This window comes from Trichoderma reesei (genome assembly GCF_000167675.1).
Source record: "Trichoderma reesei QM6a unplaced genomic scaffold TRIREscaffold_8, whole genome shotgun sequence".
In the NCBI taxonomy this organism is placed as follows: domain Eukaryota; kingdom Fungi; phylum Ascomycota; class Sordariomycetes; order Hypocreales; family Hypocreaceae; genus Trichoderma; species Trichoderma reesei.
The window spans coordinates 465,413-488,245 of record NW_006711155.1 but is presented as its reverse complement, the minus strand read 5'-3'; the positions used below and the strand labels follow the sequence as shown (position 1 = coordinate 488,245).

General features: G+C 48.7%; 6 protein-coding genes across 6 annotated transcripts; 4 read left to right on the top strand and 2 right to left on the bottom strand.

The window, feature by feature from the left end:
* Positions 1 to 988: 988 nt before the first annotated feature.
* TRIREDRAFT_60981 (uncharacterized protein) lies at positions 989 to 3,397 on the top strand (the record flags this gene model as incomplete). Its single annotated transcript, XM_006965046.1, has 4 exons — positions 989 to 1,498; positions 1,633 to 2,234; positions 2,313 to 2,599; positions 2,667 to 3,397. 4 exons carry the CDS (start codon positions 989 to 991, stop codon positions 3,395 to 3,397), a joined length of 2,130 nt encoding a protein of 709 aa, XP_006965108.1.
* A 416-nt stretch (positions 3,398 to 3,813) lies between these two features.
* TRIREDRAFT_121608 (uncharacterized protein) lies at positions 3,814 to 5,529 on the bottom strand (the record flags this gene model as incomplete). The annotated part of the gene is made up of 3 exons (XM_006964893.1): positions 3,814 to 5,105; positions 5,203 to 5,330; positions 5,444 to 5,529. The coding sequence occupies 3 exons, from the start codon at positions 5,527 to 5,529 to the stop codon at positions 3,814 to 3,816; spliced, it is 1,506 nt and encodes a 501-aa protein (XP_006964955.1).
* A 1,978-nt stretch (positions 5,530 to 7,507) lies between these two features.
* TRIREDRAFT_106900 (uncharacterized protein) lies at positions 7,508 to 7,828 on the top strand (the record flags this gene model as incomplete). The annotated part of the gene is made up of 1 exon (XM_006965045.1): positions 7,508 to 7,828. A coding segment is annotated over one exon (321 nt), but the record flags the coding sequence as incomplete, so codon positions are not given.
* Positions 7,829 to 8,014: 186 nt separating this feature from the next.
* On the top strand, positions 8,015 to 8,494 carry TRIREDRAFT_22201 (uncharacterized protein; the record flags this gene model as incomplete). Its single annotated transcript, XM_006964777.1, has 3 exons — positions 8,015 to 8,075; positions 8,143 to 8,340; positions 8,415 to 8,494. 3 exons carry the CDS (start codon positions 8,015 to 8,017, stop codon positions 8,492 to 8,494), a joined length of 339 nt encoding a protein of 112 aa, XP_006964839.1.
* A 1,009-nt stretch (positions 8,495 to 9,503) lies between these two features.
* TRIREDRAFT_121606 (uncharacterized protein) lies at positions 9,504 to 11,468 on the top strand (the record flags this gene model as incomplete). The annotated part of the gene is made up of 3 exons (XM_006965044.1): positions 9,504 to 9,804; positions 9,877 to 11,137; positions 11,200 to 11,468. The coding sequence occupies exons 1-3, from the start codon at positions 9,634 to 9,636 to the stop codon at positions 11,466 to 11,468; spliced, it is 1,701 nt and encodes a 566-aa protein (XP_006965106.1). The 5' UTR covers positions 9,504 to 9,633.
* A 9,696-nt stretch (positions 11,469 to 21,164) lies between these two features.
* TRIREDRAFT_106897 (uncharacterized protein) lies at positions 21,165 to 22,677 on the bottom strand (the record flags this gene model as incomplete). Its single annotated transcript, XM_006964892.1, has 8 exons — positions 21,165 to 21,173; positions 21,206 to 21,222; positions 21,358 to 21,371; positions 21,425 to 21,433; positions 21,627 to 21,647; positions 22,011 to 22,137; positions 22,400 to 22,468; positions 22,632 to 22,677. The coding sequence occupies 8 exons, from the start codon at positions 22,675 to 22,677 to the stop codon at positions 21,165 to 21,167; spliced, it is 312 nt and encodes a 103-aa protein (XP_006964954.1).
* Between the last annotated feature and the right edge of the window lie 156 nt (positions 22,678 to 22,833).

The window sequence follows — 22,833 nt, the reverse complement described above, 5'->3', positions numbered from 1 at the left end:
ACGCACTCCATCCGTCCTGCCTCCGTACGCGCTCAGCTAATGCGCGCCGTCCCGCTGGATCAGAGATTACGGCGCATCCTTCCCAGGGGAGCCATCGAAACAATGGGACGATGACGGACAGCGATCAGCTGGCGCTTACCGGCCAAGACCCCCCCAGCAGCCTCCTCCACACGACGAGATGAGGTGCTCTTCTGGCCTTCTAGGCCGTTCTTGTCCGGTTCCCTCTTGCCGCGTTTGGCTGCCCAGCCAGAGGCATCCCTGGACTGCGACGCCCCATCAGGAGGGCCCCAACAAGATCGATGACCCAGGACTCGGCCACTGACTGGCGTCTGTCAAGATGCGAACCATAGGGCTGCCTTGCCAGATCGTCTCTGCCTGGGTCAGCAGTGCTCCCCATGCAACAGCCGTCACCATGAGCGAATCAGAGGCGCAGCTCCGTGGCTCGTCCCCACGAAGGATGCCGTCGCATGCCCCGGCTGGGCAAAGGCATGGTCCAATGCAAGACACTAGAGCCAGTAGGCAATCGTCCAGGACTGCAGACTGGGGCCTGGCGAAGGCATCCAGGTTGGGGACTTTAGCGGTCCGCGAGGCATTCCCAGCGCCGCGATGTCGCGATACAAAGACGGACGAGGGCCGCCGATATAGTATTAGGCATGTCGCACCTATCGACGACAAGGCGTTCTGGAGAGGCAGCCTCTCTTTCATTTCTCTATTCTCTTCTCTTTCTTTCCTTTGAGTACGCATAAACTTCTGATCTGCATGTAAGTTGGTTTATTTTTCTTACCTCTTCTTTTTGTTTATTTCCCTTTTCTGCTGTCTGCCTTATTCGTCCATCATCGTCTTTCATTATGGCGCCGTGAGCAAAACACTGACACTTGGACAGAGTCTGGTGCTTTCCGCAAGCCAAAATTGCCCTTGTATAACAACAAATTACCGTCCTTAGCACTTCATGACACTACGAAGAGCCAGCTTCTCGGCGGCTCACTCCATGGCCGAAACCCCAATCGAACAGGGAGATCGCAGACCAGGCATCACTGTCAACCACATACCGTTACATTTGCAGCGGGATTCGCGAATCAAAGACTCGCTCAGCGACAAGCCCTTGGCCGCAACTCAGTCCGGAAACGAGAGCCAAAGTCTCTCCGTCACCTTTGGCCAACGGAAACACTTCCCTGAGAGCCTACACTTTCCGCCGAATACATTTCGCCTGCGCTCAAGAACGGCATCGACGAGGAGCAGCATCTCGTCTGCAAACGTGCCCGACTCTGCCACTACCTACTCGCACTCGACGCTGGCCAGCCCCATCAGCACGAGTTACGCCAGCGATCTCAGCGACATCTTCTGCGGCTACCCTGCCGACGCTTCGCGCCCCTCCAGCCGGGTATTTCATCGGCACCGATCCTCCACGGGATCTTGTTCAACTCACGTCAATGACGATGACGACGCCTTCGCTTTTGCAGGATACCCAGACCTCAGCGCGAAGCTAGGGGAGATTCACGTCGCCACGCCAGTCACTCCTGTTCCTGTAGGCGAGGGCGACTGCCTCAAGCAGTCTACAAGGCAAGCACAGAAGATCTGTAGAGGCAGCTCATGAGCTCATGATTATTGACTTGTGCCGTCAGCTCATCAAAGGTCTCTCCCATCAAGGAGGAAGAGGAGAGTCCGACACCCGAAGACTCTCACGAGTGGCCCCAGCTAGAGACGGCTACTCTTGAAACCTCTACCTCGTCCAGGTGGGACACGGCATCATCTGCATCAGATGACGTTTCCTTTCAGGACACTGAGGCCATTCTCGACTATACTCTGCAACTGGTATTTGGAATCGATCTTCAAGAGGAGGCGTCCAAGGTGACCCCGGCGGTGCGAAGCTTGGTTTGCAAGTTTGTCGGCGATGTGGGCAGCTGTTTCTGGACTGCACCGTCAGACGCCGATATGACGCAAGCCATGTCGACCTCAAGCAGCTCATCGACGCCGTCTCAGGGCGGTAGCGGCGCTGGCGACTCTCAGTCCGGAGGCAAGAGAAAGAAGCAAGGCCGAGGGGATGAGGATGAAGGCGAATTCAGCGACGGCGAGGGCCTGGGGTACAATCCTTCCAAGAAAATGCGACCGAACCCCAAGGATGAGGAGAATCTGCGCCTGAGCTGTCCTTATAGAAAGAGGAACCCTTCGCGTTTCAATGTCAGGGACCACCATAGCTGTGCCATGACATACTTTCCCAAGTTTGCTGAGCTGAGGTACGCAAAATCACTCGATAATTCTCTCGCATACGCAGCTCATATGCCTATCAAACGATGCTGACACTTTCCGCGCAGGCAGCACATTGTCAAACAGCACAAACGAGATGACCCGTCCGCGTTCGTTTGCGACAGATGCAACCGCGATTTCCACACCCGCAAAGAGCTTCGCGATCACCAGCGCCTGCCTAAGGAGATGATGTGCGACATTCTGGACCACGATCCCGAGTCTGGCGTGGACGGAACTACCTCGATCAAGCTGTTGTCTCGCAAAAGGGTCAGCGGCGCTTCTCCCGAGGCACAGTGGAAGGAGATTTGGAACATTCTCTTTCCAGACGATGAGGACCACCAGATCCATCAATACCGTAAGTTGTCAAGCCCTCGGTGAAGAGCCTTGGGAACGTGCAAACACACGCTAACGTCGGCTTGCAGATTTTACGCCCGTCATTGAGCACTTTGAGCTCTCCAATTACTACATGTCCTCGTTCGAGGCCTTGCATTCTTCGCTGCGCGACAAGATTTCGAATCCTCAGACGCTGGAGACGCTGACAACCAAGTTCCATCAGTGCTTCATAGAGGCCGTGGAACGATGCATCGGCGCCGCTCAGAGCATGCCCTACGCGAATCGCAGCAACAAGAGAAGCGAGCCACCTCGAGCACAGAACTTCCAGACCATGGTACCTCGAAAGGGGAGAGATATACTCCCCCGCCCCGATTCTGGGGTGGTCATGATGAGTGACGAGTGCTCGGAGGAAAGCAACAGCATCAGAAACTCTGCCCTCAGCGGCCCTCGAGACAATGTGCGGACCGTTATCAAGGAGGATATCCGAAGGCGCGGGAGCAACCTGGCCCTCGATCCCCCGGCACTGCCTACGCCGTCGGCAGTGGCAATGATGGACCATAGCTTCTCAAGTCACATGTCGTTTATGCCTCCGATGGGCGTCAGCGGCTCGATGAACCCTGTAGCTGTCCAGTCCTGGAACAACAACGTGGCGGACCCCAATGATGGAGACATTGGCAACAGCTTTCCGATGACGGACCACTTCTATGCCCCCGGGGAGCTCACACCACATGGAGACTTGGGGAACTGGGACGAAGGGTATTATCAGTCGTTTCAGGGCTTGGGCGATCGATTCCACGGCTTTGGCGGGGGGCTGAACTGATGCATCCTTGATTTACTGATGATTCATACATCAACCGGCATCTGACGACTTGTATCAATAACTGTACTATTAGCCATTTGCATTTACTCGCACAAGCAGACTACATATATAAGTAGCTAATTAATATCTTGCATAAGTTGAAATGAAGCATTCTACTGGCTTGATATTTTTCTCTGCTCAGTTGCAGCCCTGCTACCATGCTGCTTGGAACCAAGGCAAGGAACTGCATCGTAGCGTTGCGAAGCTGGAGAGGGGCAATGGGGTGAATGTGTCTGGCTCGCTACAACTTCACAGGGACTTTAGACTGTATCTCCTCTTCACTTGATGATCATTATCGTACAAATCCATGTCATTTACATCTTCAACTACAGATACAGATGTCAAGCCTAACTTATCCAAAGTCTTTATCAACGCATCTAATACCTCCACTGGAAAGCCGGATGCTTCCAGTCCAAGGCCTCAACCTGCTCCTGCGTCAAGCCTCTCAACTCAGCATCAACATCCTTGCTCCCCCTCTTCTTGTTGTCGCGCTTCATCCACAACAGCGTCACCGTGCTCAACACCAGAATGGTCCCAGACGTAGCCAGGTTGAGCCCGTTTCCAATGTGATAGTTCGGGGCGTCAAACGGGAGGAAAGCCCAGGAGCTGATCAGCCCCCCAATGTTCGCAGCCATGACATTGGTCGCAATGGCCGCGCTGCGCGCAGTATCGCCAACGACGTTTGCAGCAACTTGAGCGTTTGTCAGGGCGCCAAAGGAGAAAGCCGAGGAGGCGATGAGAAAGGTCGCGCCGTAGCGGACCTTTGGCTCCGTGGTGCCGAGGAACATTGCGTATCCGACCATGACCATGGGGGCGGAGGCGATGATGAAGATTTGCCGCCTGTCGAGGCGCCAGCTGAGCAGCGGGAGAAACACTGTGAAGAAGGCGCCGACGACGTAGGGCGGCACGGTGAGCAGCTGCTGGTGGACGGTGGTGGTGCCCCTGAAGAGGGTGGCGACGATGGTGGGCGCGAAGAAGGCGAGCCCCTGGACGGTGATGTTGTTGAGGAGGAAGATGAAGGCGGTGCTGAGGGTGACGGGGTTGAGGATGCCGCGGCGGATCTTGGTGCTGTCCATGCTGTCGAGGAACGAGGTGACGCCGACGCGCTCGGACTTGACGCGGGCGACGGCGAGGTCCCTTTCGGCCTGGGACAGCCAGCGCGCGGTCTCGGGGCGGTCGGTGAGGGTGAAGAAGCCGACGATGCCGAGGCCGATGGTGATGATGCCCTCGACGACGAAGATCATGCGCCAGGAGCGCACGCCGCCGACGTGGTCGAGCTTGAGGATGGCCGAGGCCAGGAGGCCCCCGAAGGCGCCGGCGAGGGGGGACATGACAATGTACAGCGACAGGCGGAAGGCGAGCTCCGAGCGGCGGTACCAGCGGGAGAGGTAGTACGCCGTTCCGGGCATCATGCCGGCCTCGAAGATGCCGAGCAGGAAGCGCACGCCCGCGGCCTGGCTCATGGTGTTGACGTAGGCCGTGGCGATGGAGCAGGCGCCGAAGAGGATGGTGGTCAGGGGCAGGAACCAGCCGGGGCCGACGGCCTTGCAGGCCAGCGTGGCGGGGATCTCAAAGACGATGTAGGAGATGAAGAAGATGGAGATGATGGCGTTGTAGTCGTTGCCCTGGAGGTGGAGGTCGCTTGCGAGGCCGGCGATTTTGGCATTGCCTGCGGGATGACAATTGTGAAGGGTTTCGTCAGAGGCCATGTTTTGTCTTGATGAAGATCTGATTTGATATGAAATACGAGAGAGAGAGCATTTTACCAATGTTGGAGCGGTCGATGAAGCAAAAGAGATAGAGCAGCGACACGGTTGGGACGATGAAGAGGTCGATTTTCAACCGCAGCTTGCGTTCGGCAACGGGGTCGTAGGCGACGAGGGCTTCGCCGTATCTTTAACGCATCATTCAAACTGATTAGCAATCTGTCAAAGTTGACCATGTGGCCCATTCGACTCATATAGAGTCTGCGAGCCTCTTGTCGAGGAGTTTAGAACCGCTTCTCACTGATCAGTAGCGGCTTGGCCCTTTTCCGCTGCCTGGTGGACGTCCCGCGTCATCATTTCGGCCTTGGTCTTGGTTTCGGGGGCCATCTTGACAATCATTCTGAGTAAGACAATCCCATCTGCTTGGTCCTTGCGAAGTCTACAACATTGAGGTTGAAATGAGTTGAAGAGAGCTCCCTTCCGCGTGTGAGGGATGGAGGGAAAAAATCTCACGAGCGAAGGAACTCCGACACTTATAAGAGAAAAATTGCACTAGTATGACCCAACTAACTGCATAGAAGCTGTATCTGCATCAAATCCAGAGTAACATGCAGATCGGTTCTGCTTCGCTCAGCCAAGAGAGCGTAATTCTCCCGGGATGTGACATGGCAGCTCTCATTCTGCTGCTCTACGCCTCCTATTCCATGTAAGCCAGGCAGGGGGGGGTGGTGGTTAGCTGGTTCTTGCATAGGACAGTATGTATGTTTTCATGAAGACGGCTTGGAAATGCAACCCAAAAGGAGGAATAGCCGCTATGAGCTGGGCCAACAACACCTTTCCCTGCATCTAGAACCCATCCACTACAGAGAATCACCACTCACGATTCCGCAAAGTTCGGTACTGGGACGCGGCTGTCAAGCATCCTCTCGGTATCAATCTCTAAAGAGCATTAGATCGAAAGACAAGGATAGGCAGCTAGAAGACTTGAGTAGCGTGCGCCATCTCCGCATCTCCCTCCGCATCGATCCCCATTGCCGTGCTCAACCACCGAAGCCTAAGGCGGATAAAGTCGCTGCTAAGACGGCCCGCGACGAATCAGGGCATGTTTTCCCCAGGTTTCTTCCAAACTAAGAGAAACAAGAGTATGACATGGGAGATGGAGATTGGGGGGCGGATGGCCAGGGGGGGCGAGCATTTGATCTGGAGAGTAGACTACTATTGAGCCATCACTGGCTTGGCGAACGAGGAGCAATTGCCTACATGTGCACACAGTCCGAGGCGGGGTTGGAGATTGCGAAGGTTTCGACGTTTGTAATTCCAAAGCAAGGCCGGCCATGCTCCGTGTTCAGTACTATGGACGCGTCGCGGAGGGTCAATGAAGACGGCGGATGGCTTCCGGGCTTACGCGGGATGCAGGGTCATGCGAGGCCCAGGTATGTCAAATTCGACGTCGATTCGTTGATACTACAACCACAGGTTCTGGGCATGAAGGACAACGTATCATGGCTAATGGAGATGGGAATAATGATAACCCAGACGCAAGCAAATGTATATGTATGTTGGTAGAGGCCTGTAATAGCAGCGATATACGACCCTGGGCGGAGTAGCGTCACCAGTTTCAGCAGCATATCCTTGTCCGGATGCATGGCGAGAGACGGATGCCTGCTAGCAGGCTTGAATCCCCTCATCGGCGATGTGACCCTTGCGGGTTGGCATCACGATAAGCTAAAGTGGAAGATATTGATTACATGTATCGCGCTGACGGAAAAGGTTCAGCACTATGGAGACATTATTTGATGATGGCATGGGAGTTGGTGAGACAAGGCATATGATGTTCTGCTGAACACATTTAGAAGTATTGTAATACCATTGATGTGTCCCTACCCGTCTTGGTATGGGGTAGAAGAAATAGGCCAGCCCTACGCATACACGAGACGATAGTACATAGTAGTATACGACAACTGCTCTCACTTTATAACACCCCAATCAGCAGTGCGCACAGGTACCTACATACCCTTTAGAGGTAGAATGACAGGTAGGAGTACTTTAGCCTGGGAGCTTAATTTCCGAGTGAGATAAAAGATGCCTCTCGATTATGCCAATCTGACCTACGTGTTTGACACACGACAAGGCGAAGAACATCACCCAATAATACATGTGTTAACCTGGTCTAGTTGTACTACCTTGGATTAACAACAGCTGTGTGTCAAACCGCAAAGACCAATCATAATTCAGCCCATCTAAACAAACTACAATAGTAGCTCGCAATCCAAATCAGCTAGCAGCCATGTTCTGCATCAGTTCATGCACCAGATGCAAAGGGCCCTTCTTCAGGGTAAGGTACATGTAGCTTCCGCATCTCACCATGGAACGTCTTGCAGACTCCGGACTCGCCACACCACAACTCATCCAATCCCGACGCCGCAAAAACACCAGCAGGCAAATCATGTGCGAGCTATCAATCCACGACTCAATGAAAACGAATGATTTGCAGCATCGATCCACGCCCGATAGTCTGATGGCGGAGGCCCATATTCAAGGCTGTGGCCACCTGCTTGGAAATGTCGCGGCGCTGATTGGTCAGCTGCCACACCGCGGTCTGCGAGCCAATCAGCATCGACGCAATCTGACCCAAGGCGAGTGTCATCCGCCAGATGCGGCGAGGCTGAATTGGGATGAGCTTCAGGTACAAAAGAGGTCATTGTCCGTCCCAGGTTGGCTGAATGGTTCTACCTAGAAAGGCATTAACCAAGCATCTCCATCAATTCGCAGTCCAGGAATCATCTTCAGCTTCCTCAGCAATCACCAACTCCTCCCTCATTCTCATCACACACACACAACACACACACAGACAAAATCAACACCACCAAAAATGACTACAGCCAAGGCCTCCACCTGCTGCCGCAAGGGCACCGACGCCGAATGCGCCTGTGGTAAGCCCTAGCAACCTCAAATTCAACCCTTTTCTCATGTCAACTCGCCAAACTAACAGCACAACAGCCCAAAAGGCCACCTGCTCGTGCGGCAAGCAATCCGCCCTTCACTGCACCTGCGCCAGCGCCTCCTCCGAGAATGCCGTCGATGGCCCGCGCTGCTCGTGCCGCGCTCGTCCCGCCGGCCAGTGCACCTGCGACCGGGCCGCGACCGAGAACGCGCCCGTTTCAGGCTCGACCTGCCAGTGCGGCGCTCGACCAGCCAGTGAGTGACATGCTTGTGAGGTTGGGTTCGGATGTCTCTTGTGAGCTGTATGCTGACTTTGGGGCCGTGTGAAGCTGCGTGTACCTGCGAAAAGGCTGCAGATGGCGGCTACAACCCTGCCAACGAGGTCGACTTTACCAACTACTCCAAATAAGAGGACAGTCTAATACCTCGAAGTGCACTGCTAGACACTCATAGCATCCTGCATGGTCATTCTTTCTTTTTTACTCTTTAATTCATGCGAGACTCGGGTCAAGGGCGGCGTTCAGGGCGGGTTACTGGAATGCAGGACTACTGCTGGTTCTTGATTTGGCTGCAGGCCTTTTTTGCAGCAATATATGGGGTTGCATGCATCTTACGCAGCATTTAGGCACGGGAGAACTGCCCGCTTCGTGCTTGACATGACAAGGAGATTGGCAGGTCGGCCGTCGCCTAATCTGCGGGCACACGGGCTATTTCGGGCTTGGGCTGTGCCATTGTTGTTGTTGTTGCTGTGCTGCATATCGTCATGGCACACTCGACTGATAATCCTGGGAAGGGCGTTTTGGTGGCACCACGTTCCGTCTGAGGCGCTGGATGCTGCGGTGTACGAATCATGTGGTTTCCTTTCTTGTAGCAATAGACAATCAGATCAAAGATCAATCACATCCATCAATAACAAGATGCAGAAACAACAACAATAATAACAATGACCAAGTGATCGTGCTACGTATTCTCAATTGGGAAGAGGCCCAACCCGATGAGTCGCTCGTGAGCACAAAGTGAGAAGCTTCTGAACCAAATCTCATTCATCTGTCAGCACAATCGTGTCCCTTGCTGGCTGAGTGTTGACGTCGGGCTGCGATTCACCGCCCGCGCAAGACTCCGGACGCGCCGCTGATTGGCTGCAGCCAGATTTACTGCCGGACAAACCAAAGGCGGTCATCCGCTTTGGGCAAGAGCTGTGGGAGAGTTCCTACCTTGTGTGGGGCCACTTCTCTGTGCCACCCACCAGGGCTGGGCAAAAAATCTCACCTTGTCGCGTCCTGCCATTGATGTGAGCCGCTGCTATAAGACACTGTAACTGCCATCCCACAGGCCATCGAGCAGCCTGCGCTTCTTTGCCTCCTTCATCATCACTTGCCCTGTTCGTTTCTGCAGCTTCGCACAGCTTCTGGCGCTGCAATTGAAGCCTCCTGGTCACTCACTGCGCGGCTTTTCAGCAGCGTCCCGCCCCCGTCATTTCCTGCCCCCTTCGCTTATCAAGCAACAACACCACCACCACCACCAGCCACAGACAAGCAGCGCGTCGCGATGCCTCCCAAAGCAGCAAAGGCCGCTGCCTCCAAGGCGGCTTCCGACGCCAAAAAGCCCGCCGCGACCAAGACTGGCGCAAAGGCGACTTCAAAGACCGCCGCCGCCGCCTCCAAGGCGACAACAGCCAAGGCCGCCAAGGCCGTCAAGAAGGAGCAGAAACCGGCCAAGGTGGACGCGAAACCCGCCGACAAGGACAACAAGACTGACGACAAGGTCGACGACAAGACCGAGGACGACAAGCCCGAGACGAACGGCGTCGCCACCAACAAGCGAAAGGCTTCAGAGACGGAGAGCGAGAACGAGCAGGACGTTGTCGTGGAGGAGCCCCAGCCCAAGAAGAGCAAGACGGAAAAGGCGCCTCGTGCCGCCGCCGTCCCAAAGGTCAAGAAGTCGGCCTACCCCGAGATTGGCAAGAAGATCAACGACGCTCCCACCCAGGTTCTGGACATTTATGTCTTCGGCGAGGGCACCTCGGGCGAGCTTGGACTGGGCAGCAAGCGCGTCGGCGGCAAGAAGCCCATCGATGTGAAGCGCCCTCGACTCAACGAGAACCTGTCGGCCAAGACCGTCGGCGTTGTGCAGATTGCTTGCGGCGGCATGCACGCCGTCGCCCTCACCCGCGACAACAAGATCCTCACCTGGGGCGTCAACGACCAGGGCGCTCTGGGTCGCGACACGACCTGGGAGGGCGGACTTCGCGATGCCGACAAGGCTGACGACTCCGACTCCGAGGATGAGGACGACACCGGCATCAACCCCAAGGAAAGCACGCCCATTGCCCTCTCCGAGGACAACTTTGCGCCCGGCACCAAGTTCGTCCAGGTCGTTGCCAGTGACAGCGCCTCCTTTGCGCTTACGGAAGACGGACGTGTGTATGGATGGGGCACTTTCCGCTCCAGCGACGGCATTCTGGGCTTCACGGAGAACGTCAGAGTGCAGACGCGGCCCGCGCTCATTGCCGGCCTCAAGAACATCAAGGCTCTCGCCTCCGGCGCCAACCACATCCTCGCCCTCGACCACAAGGGCAACGTCGTCGCCTGGGGCTGCGGCCAGCAGAACCAGCTCGGCCGCCGCATCATCGAGCGCAACAAGATGTCGTCTCTCGTCCCTCAGGGCGTCGGCCTGCCCCGAGGCAAGATTGCCAAGATTGCCTGCGGCTCATACCACAGCTTCGCCATCGACAAGGACGGCGCCGTCTGGGGCTGGGGCCTGAACAACTTTGGCGAGATTGGAGTCGAGAGCAACGCCGGCGAGGACGATGCCGTCATTCTCAAGCCCGTCAAGATCAGCTTCCTCGCCGACCACACCGTCACCAGCATCGAGGGTGGCATTCACCACTCTCTGGCCTGCACCGACAAGGGAGACCTCTTTACTTGGGGCCGTGTCGATGGCTACCAGGTTGGCTTCGAGCTCGAGGAGATTGACAAGGTGGACGAGGAGTATGTCATCCGCGACGAGCGAGGCGCTGCTCGAATCCTGGTCAAGCCCACCAAGCACGAAAGTACGTTGTTCCCCTCTACTTTGTTGACTTTAACTATGCACAGATACTAACCATCTTTCTAGAGCTCTCTGGCATTGTTGCCGTTGCCGCCGGTACCGACAACAGCTTTGCCATTAGCAAGGACGGCAAGGCCTACTCCTGGGGCTTTTCGAGCAACTACCAGACCGGCCAGGGCACCATCGACGACATCCACGTCCCTACCCTGATCGACAACACTGCCACGAGAGACAAGAAGATTATCGGTGCCGGCGCTGGTGGACAGTACTCCGTTCTCATTGGCCTGGCCGAGGACGTTCCCGCTACCAACGGCGAGGCGAATGGCGCCCACTAAACATCGGCCTCTGCTGTGAACAGACAACAACAGACACAAAACTCACAACAACAACAAAAAAAAAGAAAGAGCGTGAAGGGCATTTGAGACGATATTTGGCATCAGCTTGAAGCTATATGGCCTGCGATTCAGTATTCGCAAGATCCCACAAGGAGCGATAGGACTCTCACAAGAGTCACTCTATACGAAGGGAGGTTTTTCTTTTACATGCGTTTGGTTCCCCTCATCGTCTCACCCACCCGCAGAGATGTGTTTTCGAGGGTAAGAACCACTTTGACGGCTGGAGGCTTTTCCCTGTCTCTATATGGCATAGTGACGTGGTGGAATTTCAAGTCACGAACTTATATATAGATGTTTTGCATTGTATAGCTGCAGTCATGACCATTGCGTTTTGTTAGGCGTTGGTGCTGCCACTTTTGCTTTTTTTTTTTCTTCACTTGATTTCTCTGTTCACTGTCTGAGGAAGGGGCTTCTCATATAGTAATAATATTGCTGGTTCTTTCTCTGAGACTCGATGCTGGATGTAGGTTATGTGAAAGGCTGTAGGGTGGTTCCTGAATATCTCCCTACACAGGTATGTAGACAGATCGAGATGCGTGCAGATGATTGTCAGACAGGATTCAGCGCTTTTCGATCAAACGAAGGTTCGTGACCTTTTTTTTTTTCTCTCCCTCTCTCTCTCTATTTCCAACAGACTCTTGCAAGTCATGATCCTGTATTCGTGTCTTGGCAGGATCAAATTTGAAAGACATGCAGTAGGGTTGAGCTTTTGAAGAGATCGATCGACTGGCAGACCTCATGACAGTATCTTATGATACTGGGAATGACCTACCTGCAGATGCCTTATCTACAATTCACATGCAAGGTCACACGATAGCAAGCCTCAAATCGAGACTTGTCTCTTTCCAACCGGCCGTCGAAACTGGGATTGGCTGTATCATTTAGGTACGATACGCAACTAGAGGGACCACACACCAGCAGAGGACAAAACGTGTATAGGCCCTTTTGCTGCTGCTGCTACAAAGCTACAAAGCTACGAAGCTGCGAATGAACTACGGGGCGAGATGACTGAAATCTTGCCTGCCCTACCTTACTTACCCTGTCTTGCTATACAGAAAGCCATGACGGGGGTGAAAGAAGGACTTGGCATTGGTGTCGCGCTGGGCTTGGGGGACCTGAACTTTGAAGATTCGCTTTCGAGATCTTGGATCTCGCCCACGATGCGCCCATGTCATTCTACTTCTGGGCGATGGATCAGACTTGGGTACCTTGGAACGGAGATGAATGGAAAGGGGCTTGAGGCTCCCCCCCCTCCATCGACGGGAGCGCAAAATCCGAGATGTGTGGCCCAAAACTGAAAGCTGGAGTAGTAGTACTACTAGTACCAATCATTGCAGGCAGGGAGGATCGGATAAGACGAAGGGTGATGATGATGATGATGTGTTGTGTTGTGGTTTGGCTTGACCGCTTGCAAAAAAGTGGGAGAGAGAGAAAGAGAGGCGTGGGGATTGAGATTGCTGTTCGTGGGGAGGTTTGACCGCCTTGGGCCTTGGCGGTGGACAGCCTTGTGGGAGGACTGGAGCTTCGGAGCCAGCCTGTCTGTCTCGCTCGCTCGCTCGCTTGATGGGCGGGCAGTTCAAGGGGGTTGAGTGGTGGCGATTGGATCGTTCAGGGGGGGATTTGATGGCGAATGACTTGTGTGTGGAAGATAATCAAGTGAGTAGATGAGGCGGTAAGAGATTGAGAGGAAGAAAAGTCTCCTATCGAAGCCGTCCCTGCATGCAGTCTGCATCGCCAAACGGGATCAGCAGAAGAGACCCGATTCTTTTCAAAATGGTTCACAATGCCAACAAAAGACGGGGGAGAAAGAGAGAGAGAGAAGAAAAAAAAGGGAGCTTTGATCCTCCCCTCCCCACGGATTGCACACCGCTGCCCAGATTATTATTGAAGCGAAGCCGCGAAAAAAAAAAGAAGGAAAACATGGAGAAAAGGGAGCAAGGCAAGGAGAACCAAAGGTGGAGTTGGGAAGCGAAAGCGAAAACTGGAGCGAAATGTTCCAGATTCCAGAATCTTTTTTTCGGCTACTAGTAGAATGGAAGTATTGAGGCAAGGTATAGGGACAGCCAGGGGAGGGCCCAGAAAGAAGTAACGGAATGGAACGGTCAGGGAAAATAAAGGAAGCAGAAGTTTGTTATTTGATTGTTACAGCCGTAGACCCCAACTGCTTTGCTCGTCGTAACGATAAGGGGGGGGGGGGGGGCAACGTTTGGAATACGCTTCAAGGAGGGCTAGAACGTGAACGTTGTGGGAACATGCCATGATGGCTTCCATGGTTGGATGGCAAGATTGGATGGAGAGAAACTACATACTACAAAAGCAACGGTCGAGACAAGGGCAAATTACGGAGCACTCGCAACGGCACCACAAAAGCCAAGACGGACAACCGAGATTAGAACTGGAGAACCAAGGGAGCTGGGGAGGGGGGGGGGGTTGGGTTAGCCGTCTGCCGGCTTCTACGGGAGCCGGAAGACATGGAAGAACACGCTTGAACGAATTCATGAATTTCAATCAGTTGAAGTGCATGAGTGGCAAAAGCAAATCTTACAGGTCAAAGTCGACAGAAACGTGGATGCCTGTATGTATGTGCGGTAGTACCTGCATCAGCTCGAGGACGATCCAGGGGCTTTGGCCGTTCGATTGATCCTATAGGTCGACAAGATGTTTTGGATGGCTGGATCTCAGGTCGATTTCAGGGAAGCCGGACGGAGCCTTGTTTGACTGACGGCAAATGGCGGCTTGGTGTGGGCGCCATGGCCGTGCGTTTTGGGGGTTCCGTCCAAGGGGGGGAGCGTCCAGTGCGTTGTGTTGTTTCCGCGGTGGGTTCAATCCCCCGTCTTTGAGGCGGACGGTGGACGGTGGACGACGGTCACGGTGAAGGTGAGAGAGAGAGAGAGAGAGAGGGCGAGCAGATTTAGCGGCTGAGACGTTTGAGGATGGAGCTGGAAAGATGGAGATGGATGGAGATGGGAGCTGAAGCCGAGGCTGAGGCTGAGGCTGAGGCTGGTGGATGCCTTGTTTGACGCGGGAGAAGAAGGTACGCAGAAGAGACTGGGGGATCTCGATCCGATGGAAGTTCTTGGAAGGAGTCGCTTGCTTCACTCTTTTGTGAGGAGGAATCACGACAAGGAGAAAGAAACGAGGCACGACTCACAGACCTCCTTGCCTCCAGCTGAAGAGCCCTATCCGGCATACATGTACATACATACATACATACGAGTCCTCGAATCCAATAGAATATCATCTATCTCAAACTTCGTATCTATTTCCAGCATTTCCACCTGCAACTTTCCATCATTGCCCTTTGCATCCATGACCCATCCAAATCCAAATCCACAATCAACCATGAATCTTTGTCGGATCAGGCAATCCGTCCGTCGCGGTACAATCATCCTCACTGTTTCTCCTGCAATTTACGCGTCACACACACACACACACACACACACACACGACGCGGGCGCCCTTCACCTCGTACGAATATTACTGTCGTTACAGCGAAAACGTTAATGTGCCTGCCTGCATGCATGAGTTTTGCCACTCTCCTTTTCTTCTTCTTCTCCCGCGCAGATCTCGTTGCAGGCTGTGTGATACTCGTACTAGTAACGCTTTCGCCCAATAGTACACACGCCGCTTTTGGTTCCTGAAAATAGAAGCCCGCCCTTGACATCACCGGGCTGATCAACAGCCACCTCAAACGCTCTCTGTCGTACCTTGCATTGCCGGGTGGCGCGGAACAGGACTGGTGATCTCTCGGAGAATTGCCACGCATACTCCGTACCTACATACACACAGGTACAACACATAGACTGAGTCCTGCTCATGTACAGTGAGGTCTTCCCACTGTCTACACGGCCAAACTACTATCGCTTCCGTATCAGAACCGTTTGATCGTCTGGTCTGCTTGCGTATGCCCCAGGTCCAGTCGATATGTCACTGCCACCAAAAGCAGAAACAAAGGGAAAATGAGGAAAAAGAAAGATGCATGTTTCCGATGCAGTGCCCTGCCGATCTCCCAAAATCTCCCTCCAACCCCAACCTCCTCCTCCCCTATTTCCATGTTGTCCCGTTGTGGCCGGTTCGGCAGCGTTTCACACACACAATTGCCGGGGCACACACGCTGGCTGAGTCGTGTTTGCCGCTCGCTGTTGGCCGCATACCTTACAGTAATACTAGTATTTGATATTTGATATCTTGGGGTGTGCTGTGAGAACGGCGACGGTGGTTCATGGCAGATTGGCACTTTCGGCGATTTTCAGTCTTGCTTTGACTTGTCACAATTGATTGGAGCCCAGGAGCATCCTGCACAGCTCGAGATTGTGAGGTGCACAGTACGCAGTATGTAGAGGATACCTGTTTGGTGTGCCGGCATGATTGAGAGATCTACCGGCGTTCAGGGGAAACGACGGCGAATCCCTGGATCCAACAATGCTTACTGCGGTACTGTGCTGCATCCTGAACTCATCTCATCTGCCTCAATTTACTGTGTATGTATGTGCCTACCTCCCTAAAGGTAGTCATCCAGATGCCGCCCGCGTCACACAGAAAGCAACACGTCTAGTTATTTCTCGTCCCCGGTATTACTATCAATCACATACAGTATCTGTCCGTATGTATGTAGCTCCTCCAAGCTTCCTCCCCATAGTATCATCCCCATATCATCAAATCCCCCCCCCCCCATCAAAGGCCCATCGCCAATCCCAGCTTCCCCCCCCCTCCCAAGCGACAGCAAGCCGCCCAGTGTGAGGGATCAGAGACAAGCGTGTTAGTAGTACTATAGCGAACAAGCAACAGGCCAAGCTTTTTTCCCTCTTGCTTCCCATCCTCGATCGGCAGACGCACGCACGCGGTTTTGAGGGCGATCCACCGGGACGGAGCTTGGCTCCACTGCTAATCTTGCGTCTTTTTTTGCTTTTTTGCCTTGCCTTGCCTTGCCTTGCCTTGCCCTCGTCTCTTCTTTCTTTTTTTCTTTCCTTGATCGATACGCACACCCCCACCCACCTGTGCTGTTCTAGAGAAGAAGAGAAGAGCAGAGAAAATGACGGCGAAAGGGGAGGTGCGTGTTGTGTTTCAAGGGAATTGGGCGAATGACGATGAGCATCCGGGACACTGCCTATGTACCTTGATACTACCTCGATACCTTGTCTACCTCACCACTTCCACAGCAGTAACAAACGGCAAGCCGGGGAGAGAGACGAGACGACGGGGCCAAAGACGGGGGTGCGGGAAATGGAGAAGAGAGACCAGGCAAGACATCTAACCAAAGAAGAAGAAGAACAACAGGTGGACGGACAGCATGACGAGCAAAAGAAAACAAGACAAGTCAAGTGCAAGTCATGACTGACAAGTGTCACATTCATCCAAAGCCGCCGTCATGATACCAATACGAGCGAGGCGCGACATGTACATGTATGTAGGTAGACGACATGACATGTTACAATGCTGCACAACGGGGTTGCAATGCCGCCGTAGCGATGTGACGAGCGCGACGGGAGAGTACCTAGCACATTTGATGCTTGCTCTGGTTGATGCCGTGCTTCGGAAGTACCTACCTACTCTGCTTGTATCACCGTTACGCCCGTGCTTCATCATACTCAATAACAGAGAGCAGAACAGAAGGCAAAGGAAACACAACAGACAAGGCATCGGGTCCAGTCACGCCATTGCCAGGGCCCAATCGTTATCAGCGCACCAGCCACGAGCATACAGTAGGTATCTAAGGTACCTGGTATGTATCGAATCGGTGACCAGAGTACTAGGTACCTTAGGTACAGAGAGAGAGAGACACACACACAGAGAGAGAGCTGTGGAATGTACTGGGTTCCACTCCAGCCGCCCGCTTTTTCGTCCCTTTTTTTTTTTTTCTCCTTCGTCTTTTCTTTTTTCGTCGCCGTGCTGTTCCAAGTTTTTGTTTTGTTTTGCGAATGGCGTCTTTTTCTGTGCGAGTTTATCGAGTGCTACCACTTGAGGTGGCTATCTAAGTTCCTAGGTACCTACTAGGTAAGGTATTATCAAGGTAGTAGTATCTTGGCTACTACCTAGACGCCGTCTCCTTCGCTTGCGAGCAAAGCTGTGGCTCGTTTCTCATAATCCGTCTGCCTGATGACGCGTATGCCACACCCTCCCCATAAAAAGATCCAGAAGGAGGCCGGGGTTTGCGGGTTAGGATGTGTGCCAGACGACCAAGAAAGAGAGAGAAAAAAAAAGGTGTGAAAAACAACAGAAACAGGCGGAAATATACCATCAATGTCGCAGTGGTGGAGCAGAAAAAGCGTGAGTGGGCTCTGCTGTCTTTGCTGATCGGAAGTGGCTTGACTTGGACTTGGGGGGACCTGAAGGCGGACAGACGGGTGGCTTTTTTGCTCAGCTGCTCCCGCCCGCTGTGGGAAGCTTCTTGTTTTTTTGCGGGTTTGTTGTTTATCTGGTGATGGCCATAATGCATAATACTACTACATACTACATGAATTGATGAAAGCGGTGGGAGTTGGTGGTTGTCGTAGCAGTAGTAGATGCAACAAAGCTGGATGCGAGCGAACTGGACTAGGACTGAGCTGAGCCAGGGGCGGATAAGCAGGTCGACGAGATGGTCGACGCCCAGAGATAGCGCCAGGACGAAAGCAGAAGAGCAGAGATAAGGCTATCTTTTTTTGTGGTGGTGGTGGTGGTGGTGGTGTGTGATGTGGTGTGTGTGGTGTGTGATGGTGGTTGTGCCATGCAAGGTCGGCTGTTGGTGCATGTATCTTGGGATGTACCCTGTACAGCGCGAGTACCTTGGGCCCTCTTCGAAGTCTTGTGAGTCTGGGTATCTAGAGATCATGAGGTGCTCGGTTTGTTTTCGTCGCAGGCGCTGTTATCGCACGAAAAATAAACAGCACGGGGAATACCATGATGACGCACCCAATCCGGTCCAGGACGCTGGCTGCTGCCCTCGGTCATCGTGCAGCAGACAGACAGACAGACAGACAGAAACAGCAGATGAGAGACAAGAGATCCCGATGGGTTGCGTCCACAGCACTTGCTCGGGTTGCAAAGCACAACATACGATAGTCTGCTGGCATCATGCCTGTCTCAAAAATCGTTCTCGCGTCAATCTTCCGTTTCCGTAGGTACATAACGGCTTCGGTATTAAAAGCATGGTAAGGTTGTGATTCAACTCATCTTACAGACTGTCCAGCTCCTGACCTAATTGCATAAAAAGGTACACCTTACTTAAATTAGTAGGGATTTGCAGTATAAGAGCAGTAGAAAATACCTTAACCTGTAATATCCCTATAAGATCCTAGTTAATAATATACTATACTAGCAGGGGCTGCATAATTTTTTATAAAAGGCATAGTTACTAAAAGATTAAGTTTAATTTTACTAAATTTATTTAATAAACTATATAAAAAAAATCTATTTATATTTCTAGTTAAATAATATATAGACTATCCTTTTAATTTTTTATATACTAATTTAAGCTTTATACTATTATAAATTTAATTATAGGTAATATAATAAGTATAACTTAGTTAGTATTAAATGCTATTATTAACTATTAGAGGGCTAGGAATAACCTTAATATAGCTATTTTCTTATTAATATATATTATATTAATAGTTAAGTCTATTAACTTACTTAGCATTCTGCTAGCTAAGGAGGTAAGGCTAGCTGCTATTAATAATAATAGTAGTATATATATACAGGCTACCTTTATAGCCTTAAAGAAATACTATATATAGCTTATAGCCTTACTAAATTTATAGTTTATTACCCTCTTTTATATAATAAAAGCTATATTTTTAAACCTCTGCTAGTAGCTTAATATTAATATTACTACTTATAAAAACTAGCAGCAGTTACTTAAGTAAAAGGTTATAGTATTTTTATAAATTTATATATATAGTAAGCTATAAAAAAATACAGTATTATAATTTTAAATAAGCTAAGTAATTATATTATAAGTCTTTTATAAATTAAAAGATTTTATATAGTAGTTATATAATAACTTTATTTATTAGCTAAAATTAATATATTTATTACTAATTATTAAGCTTAATACTAAATTTATAGTATTTAATAGTATAATTAAGGCTATTAATAAAATATTAATTCTAGCTTATATTCTAATAGTAAAGTAGTAAAGATTTTAATTAAGAAAGAATAATATTATATAAAATATTTTTATTACTATTACTTTTAATAGCCTATTTTATTATATCCTAGCTAGTACTAAAGGATTTATTAATAACTTAACTCTTTTATATTATATATTAACTTTATTATTCTTAATTTTAAAAAGATAATTTTATTTTAGTAATACTAGCTTTAAACTGCAGTAAGGTATTATAATACCTTATAATTATAATATATATTATTATTTATAAAACTAGGGAATAGTAATATAGCAGCTATAAAATAAAAAAGAATTATATAACTTATAGCATGCTTAAAAAAGAATTATTATTAAGTATATCTTTAACTAGTATAAGTAAAAGTAGAAGATTATATATTATAATACTGCTAAATATAAATTCCTTAATTAAATTTATATTATATATATAGTAATAGGCTTATTTAACTTTATTAAGCTTAAAGGGAGGATATTAAAGCAGTACTATAAGGAAAAGAAGCTTATCCTTACTAACTTTAAATAAAATATTATAAATTTTATTTTAAAATATGCTAATATAGTTATTTTACTATTAAAGGCTGCAGATTTAAAAGAATATATTACTCTTTAAGCCTAGAGGTATTATTAATAATATTTAAATAAGTATAATAAGGAGGATACTAATAGTAATAGTAATAAAAGTAATAAAAGCTATAGTAATAATAACAGTAATAATAATAATAATAAGGATAAAAAAAAGGTTAAGGTAGGCATTTAAAGCTAAAGCTAGTTTAAGTTAGTATTATAAAGTAAAAGTATAGGCTAAGTAAATATATTTTACTAAGAAATTAATAATTTATAACTAAGTATTATATTTTAAAGCTATTTATAATTATATATAAAAATATTAAGAATCCTTAAAGAAATTAATTATTAGCTATATATCCTTTACCTTTTTAAATAGTATTATATTTTATATTAATAAATTTAGCAGATTTTTATAAATTTAATAAACTAAATAAGTAATAAAAAGCATCCCCTATTCCTTTATAAAAAGAAAGTAATTTTAAATAGCTTTTTTAAAGTCTTCTGCTTTAATAGCCTATTAATTATAAGTAATATAATAGTTTATTTACTATAATAAATTATATATTATTATTATAAAAGCTAGCTTATAAAAGCTATTAGCTATTTTATTAATTTATACTACTTTCTTTCTTTTTTTTACTACTATACTATTAGCTTAAAAAGCTGCTAATAGTATTAATAAAGGCATTTATAATAAAATAGCTATAACTGCTAGCAGTATTAATAGCTGCAGTATTAATAATAATAGCAGCATTAATAGTAGTAGTAGTATTAATACTAGTAAAGTTAACTATAGTAATATTAATAGTAGTAGTAATAGTATTAGCTAGTTAAGGTTATTTTTATTACTATTATTTAAAAATACTATAAGATTACTAGCAGCTTTATTACTAGTAATAAGCTAAGTTAAACCCTCCTCTTTATTATTAAAAGGTTTATAAATAACAGTACCTCCTAGGTTATTATTTTAGCTATTTATAATAAAGGCAGCCTTATTACTTACTTTTATAATATTTAGGCCTACTAGCAGCTTATTTAAGAAAATCTCCTGCTATTTATTAAGGTTAATCTTATTACTAATAAAAAGCTTATTTATAATAACCTAATGCCTTAATAAGCTATACTGCTAAATAATAAAATTCTTATTTTACTTACTTATTAATAGCTTCCTAGTCTTAAAGTTATATATAGTCCTTAATATCTTTTTAACTATTATAAATACCTTTTAAAACTTTTTTAAATACTAGTACTTATTTTTTATACTTTTAAATACTTAGGAATGCCTTAAAAAGCACTAAACTAGCTATAAAAGTAAAGTTAAAAGGCCTTCTTATAAGTACTGTTTTTTTAATAAATTTATAAGGCTAGCCTAATAAGCCTTAAAAAGTAAGGAGAGGAAAAAGAGGGTATATTTATTTAACTACCTAACTAAGCTAGCTATTAACCTAACTTATAATAATATAATAGCTAATATTTAGCTTATAGTAACTTTAAAAATAAGTGTTTTACTTTATAAATTAAGGTATTTATAAGTAAAGATAATAAGAAGGCATTAATTAAAGTTAAAATTAAGCTAAAGGCAGTAAGATAAGAAGACTAAACTATATCCTAATCTAGTCTAGACTTAATGCTAGGGGGCTTAAGGTATAAGATATACTAATCTGTAAAATTTACTAGTTAAATATATTATAATTAGGAGTCTTACTGGAAAGCTAAGCGAGTTGAATTATGACCTAAAGAGTAATACCAAGGCCAATCTGCCTCCCGTGCTTTGTTCCTACATGATGGCCATCGCTTCGGTACCTTACCTATCAATATCGACATCTCCGTCCTCCCGCGTAGGAGTGCAGACCAAATCTTGATGCGCCACGCACCAAAGAGAAACAATGAATTTCTTCTGGCTTCCAGTCGATTCACGGGCCCCTCCCACACCTACTATATCGATTGCTTCTTTCAGCTTCAGTGACCTTCCAAGTCGATACAAAGGACAAAAAGGTACTAGTACTATTACGAGTACCTACGTCTTGGGAGGTGGTGTACAGATGTAGGTAGCATTGGAATGCCGCCGCAAGAGGAATTCATTCATTCAGCCGGGGCCGGCACAACAACAACAATAACAACAAGAGCATCCAGGCATGCAATGTTACCATCTCAGAGCATGAAATTACTTTTCCTACGGAAATACTAAAGCACATACTAATAGCAGCACCAGACACAGTGACGGAAAAGGCAAACAGGAACTGGTCGGGGCTTCCGGCCGGCTTTCCTCAAGAGGCTTGCGTAAGACTCCCAGCATAGCATTTACTGTGCCGCTCGGTATTATTACTGCTGGCGCATGGACGAGACGGGCACTTGCGCTCCGAAGTACTACTAACAACTACAGCTACATACTTGTACATCCATACCGAGTACATACTGTAGGTACCTACGCATCAACCTCCGGCTCCGACATTTGTCTGCCAAAAGCATCATCATTATTGAACTTGACTTTGAATCTGCCCGTCCGGTAATTAAAAGTGCTTACCGTACATGCCGCTAGCGGTAGGTGCTCGACGAGGCGGGCTCAGGTGCTGGCACAAGCCGTGCAGTTGCAGTACTGTAATCTGCCCTTTGTTCTATATATATCGACTC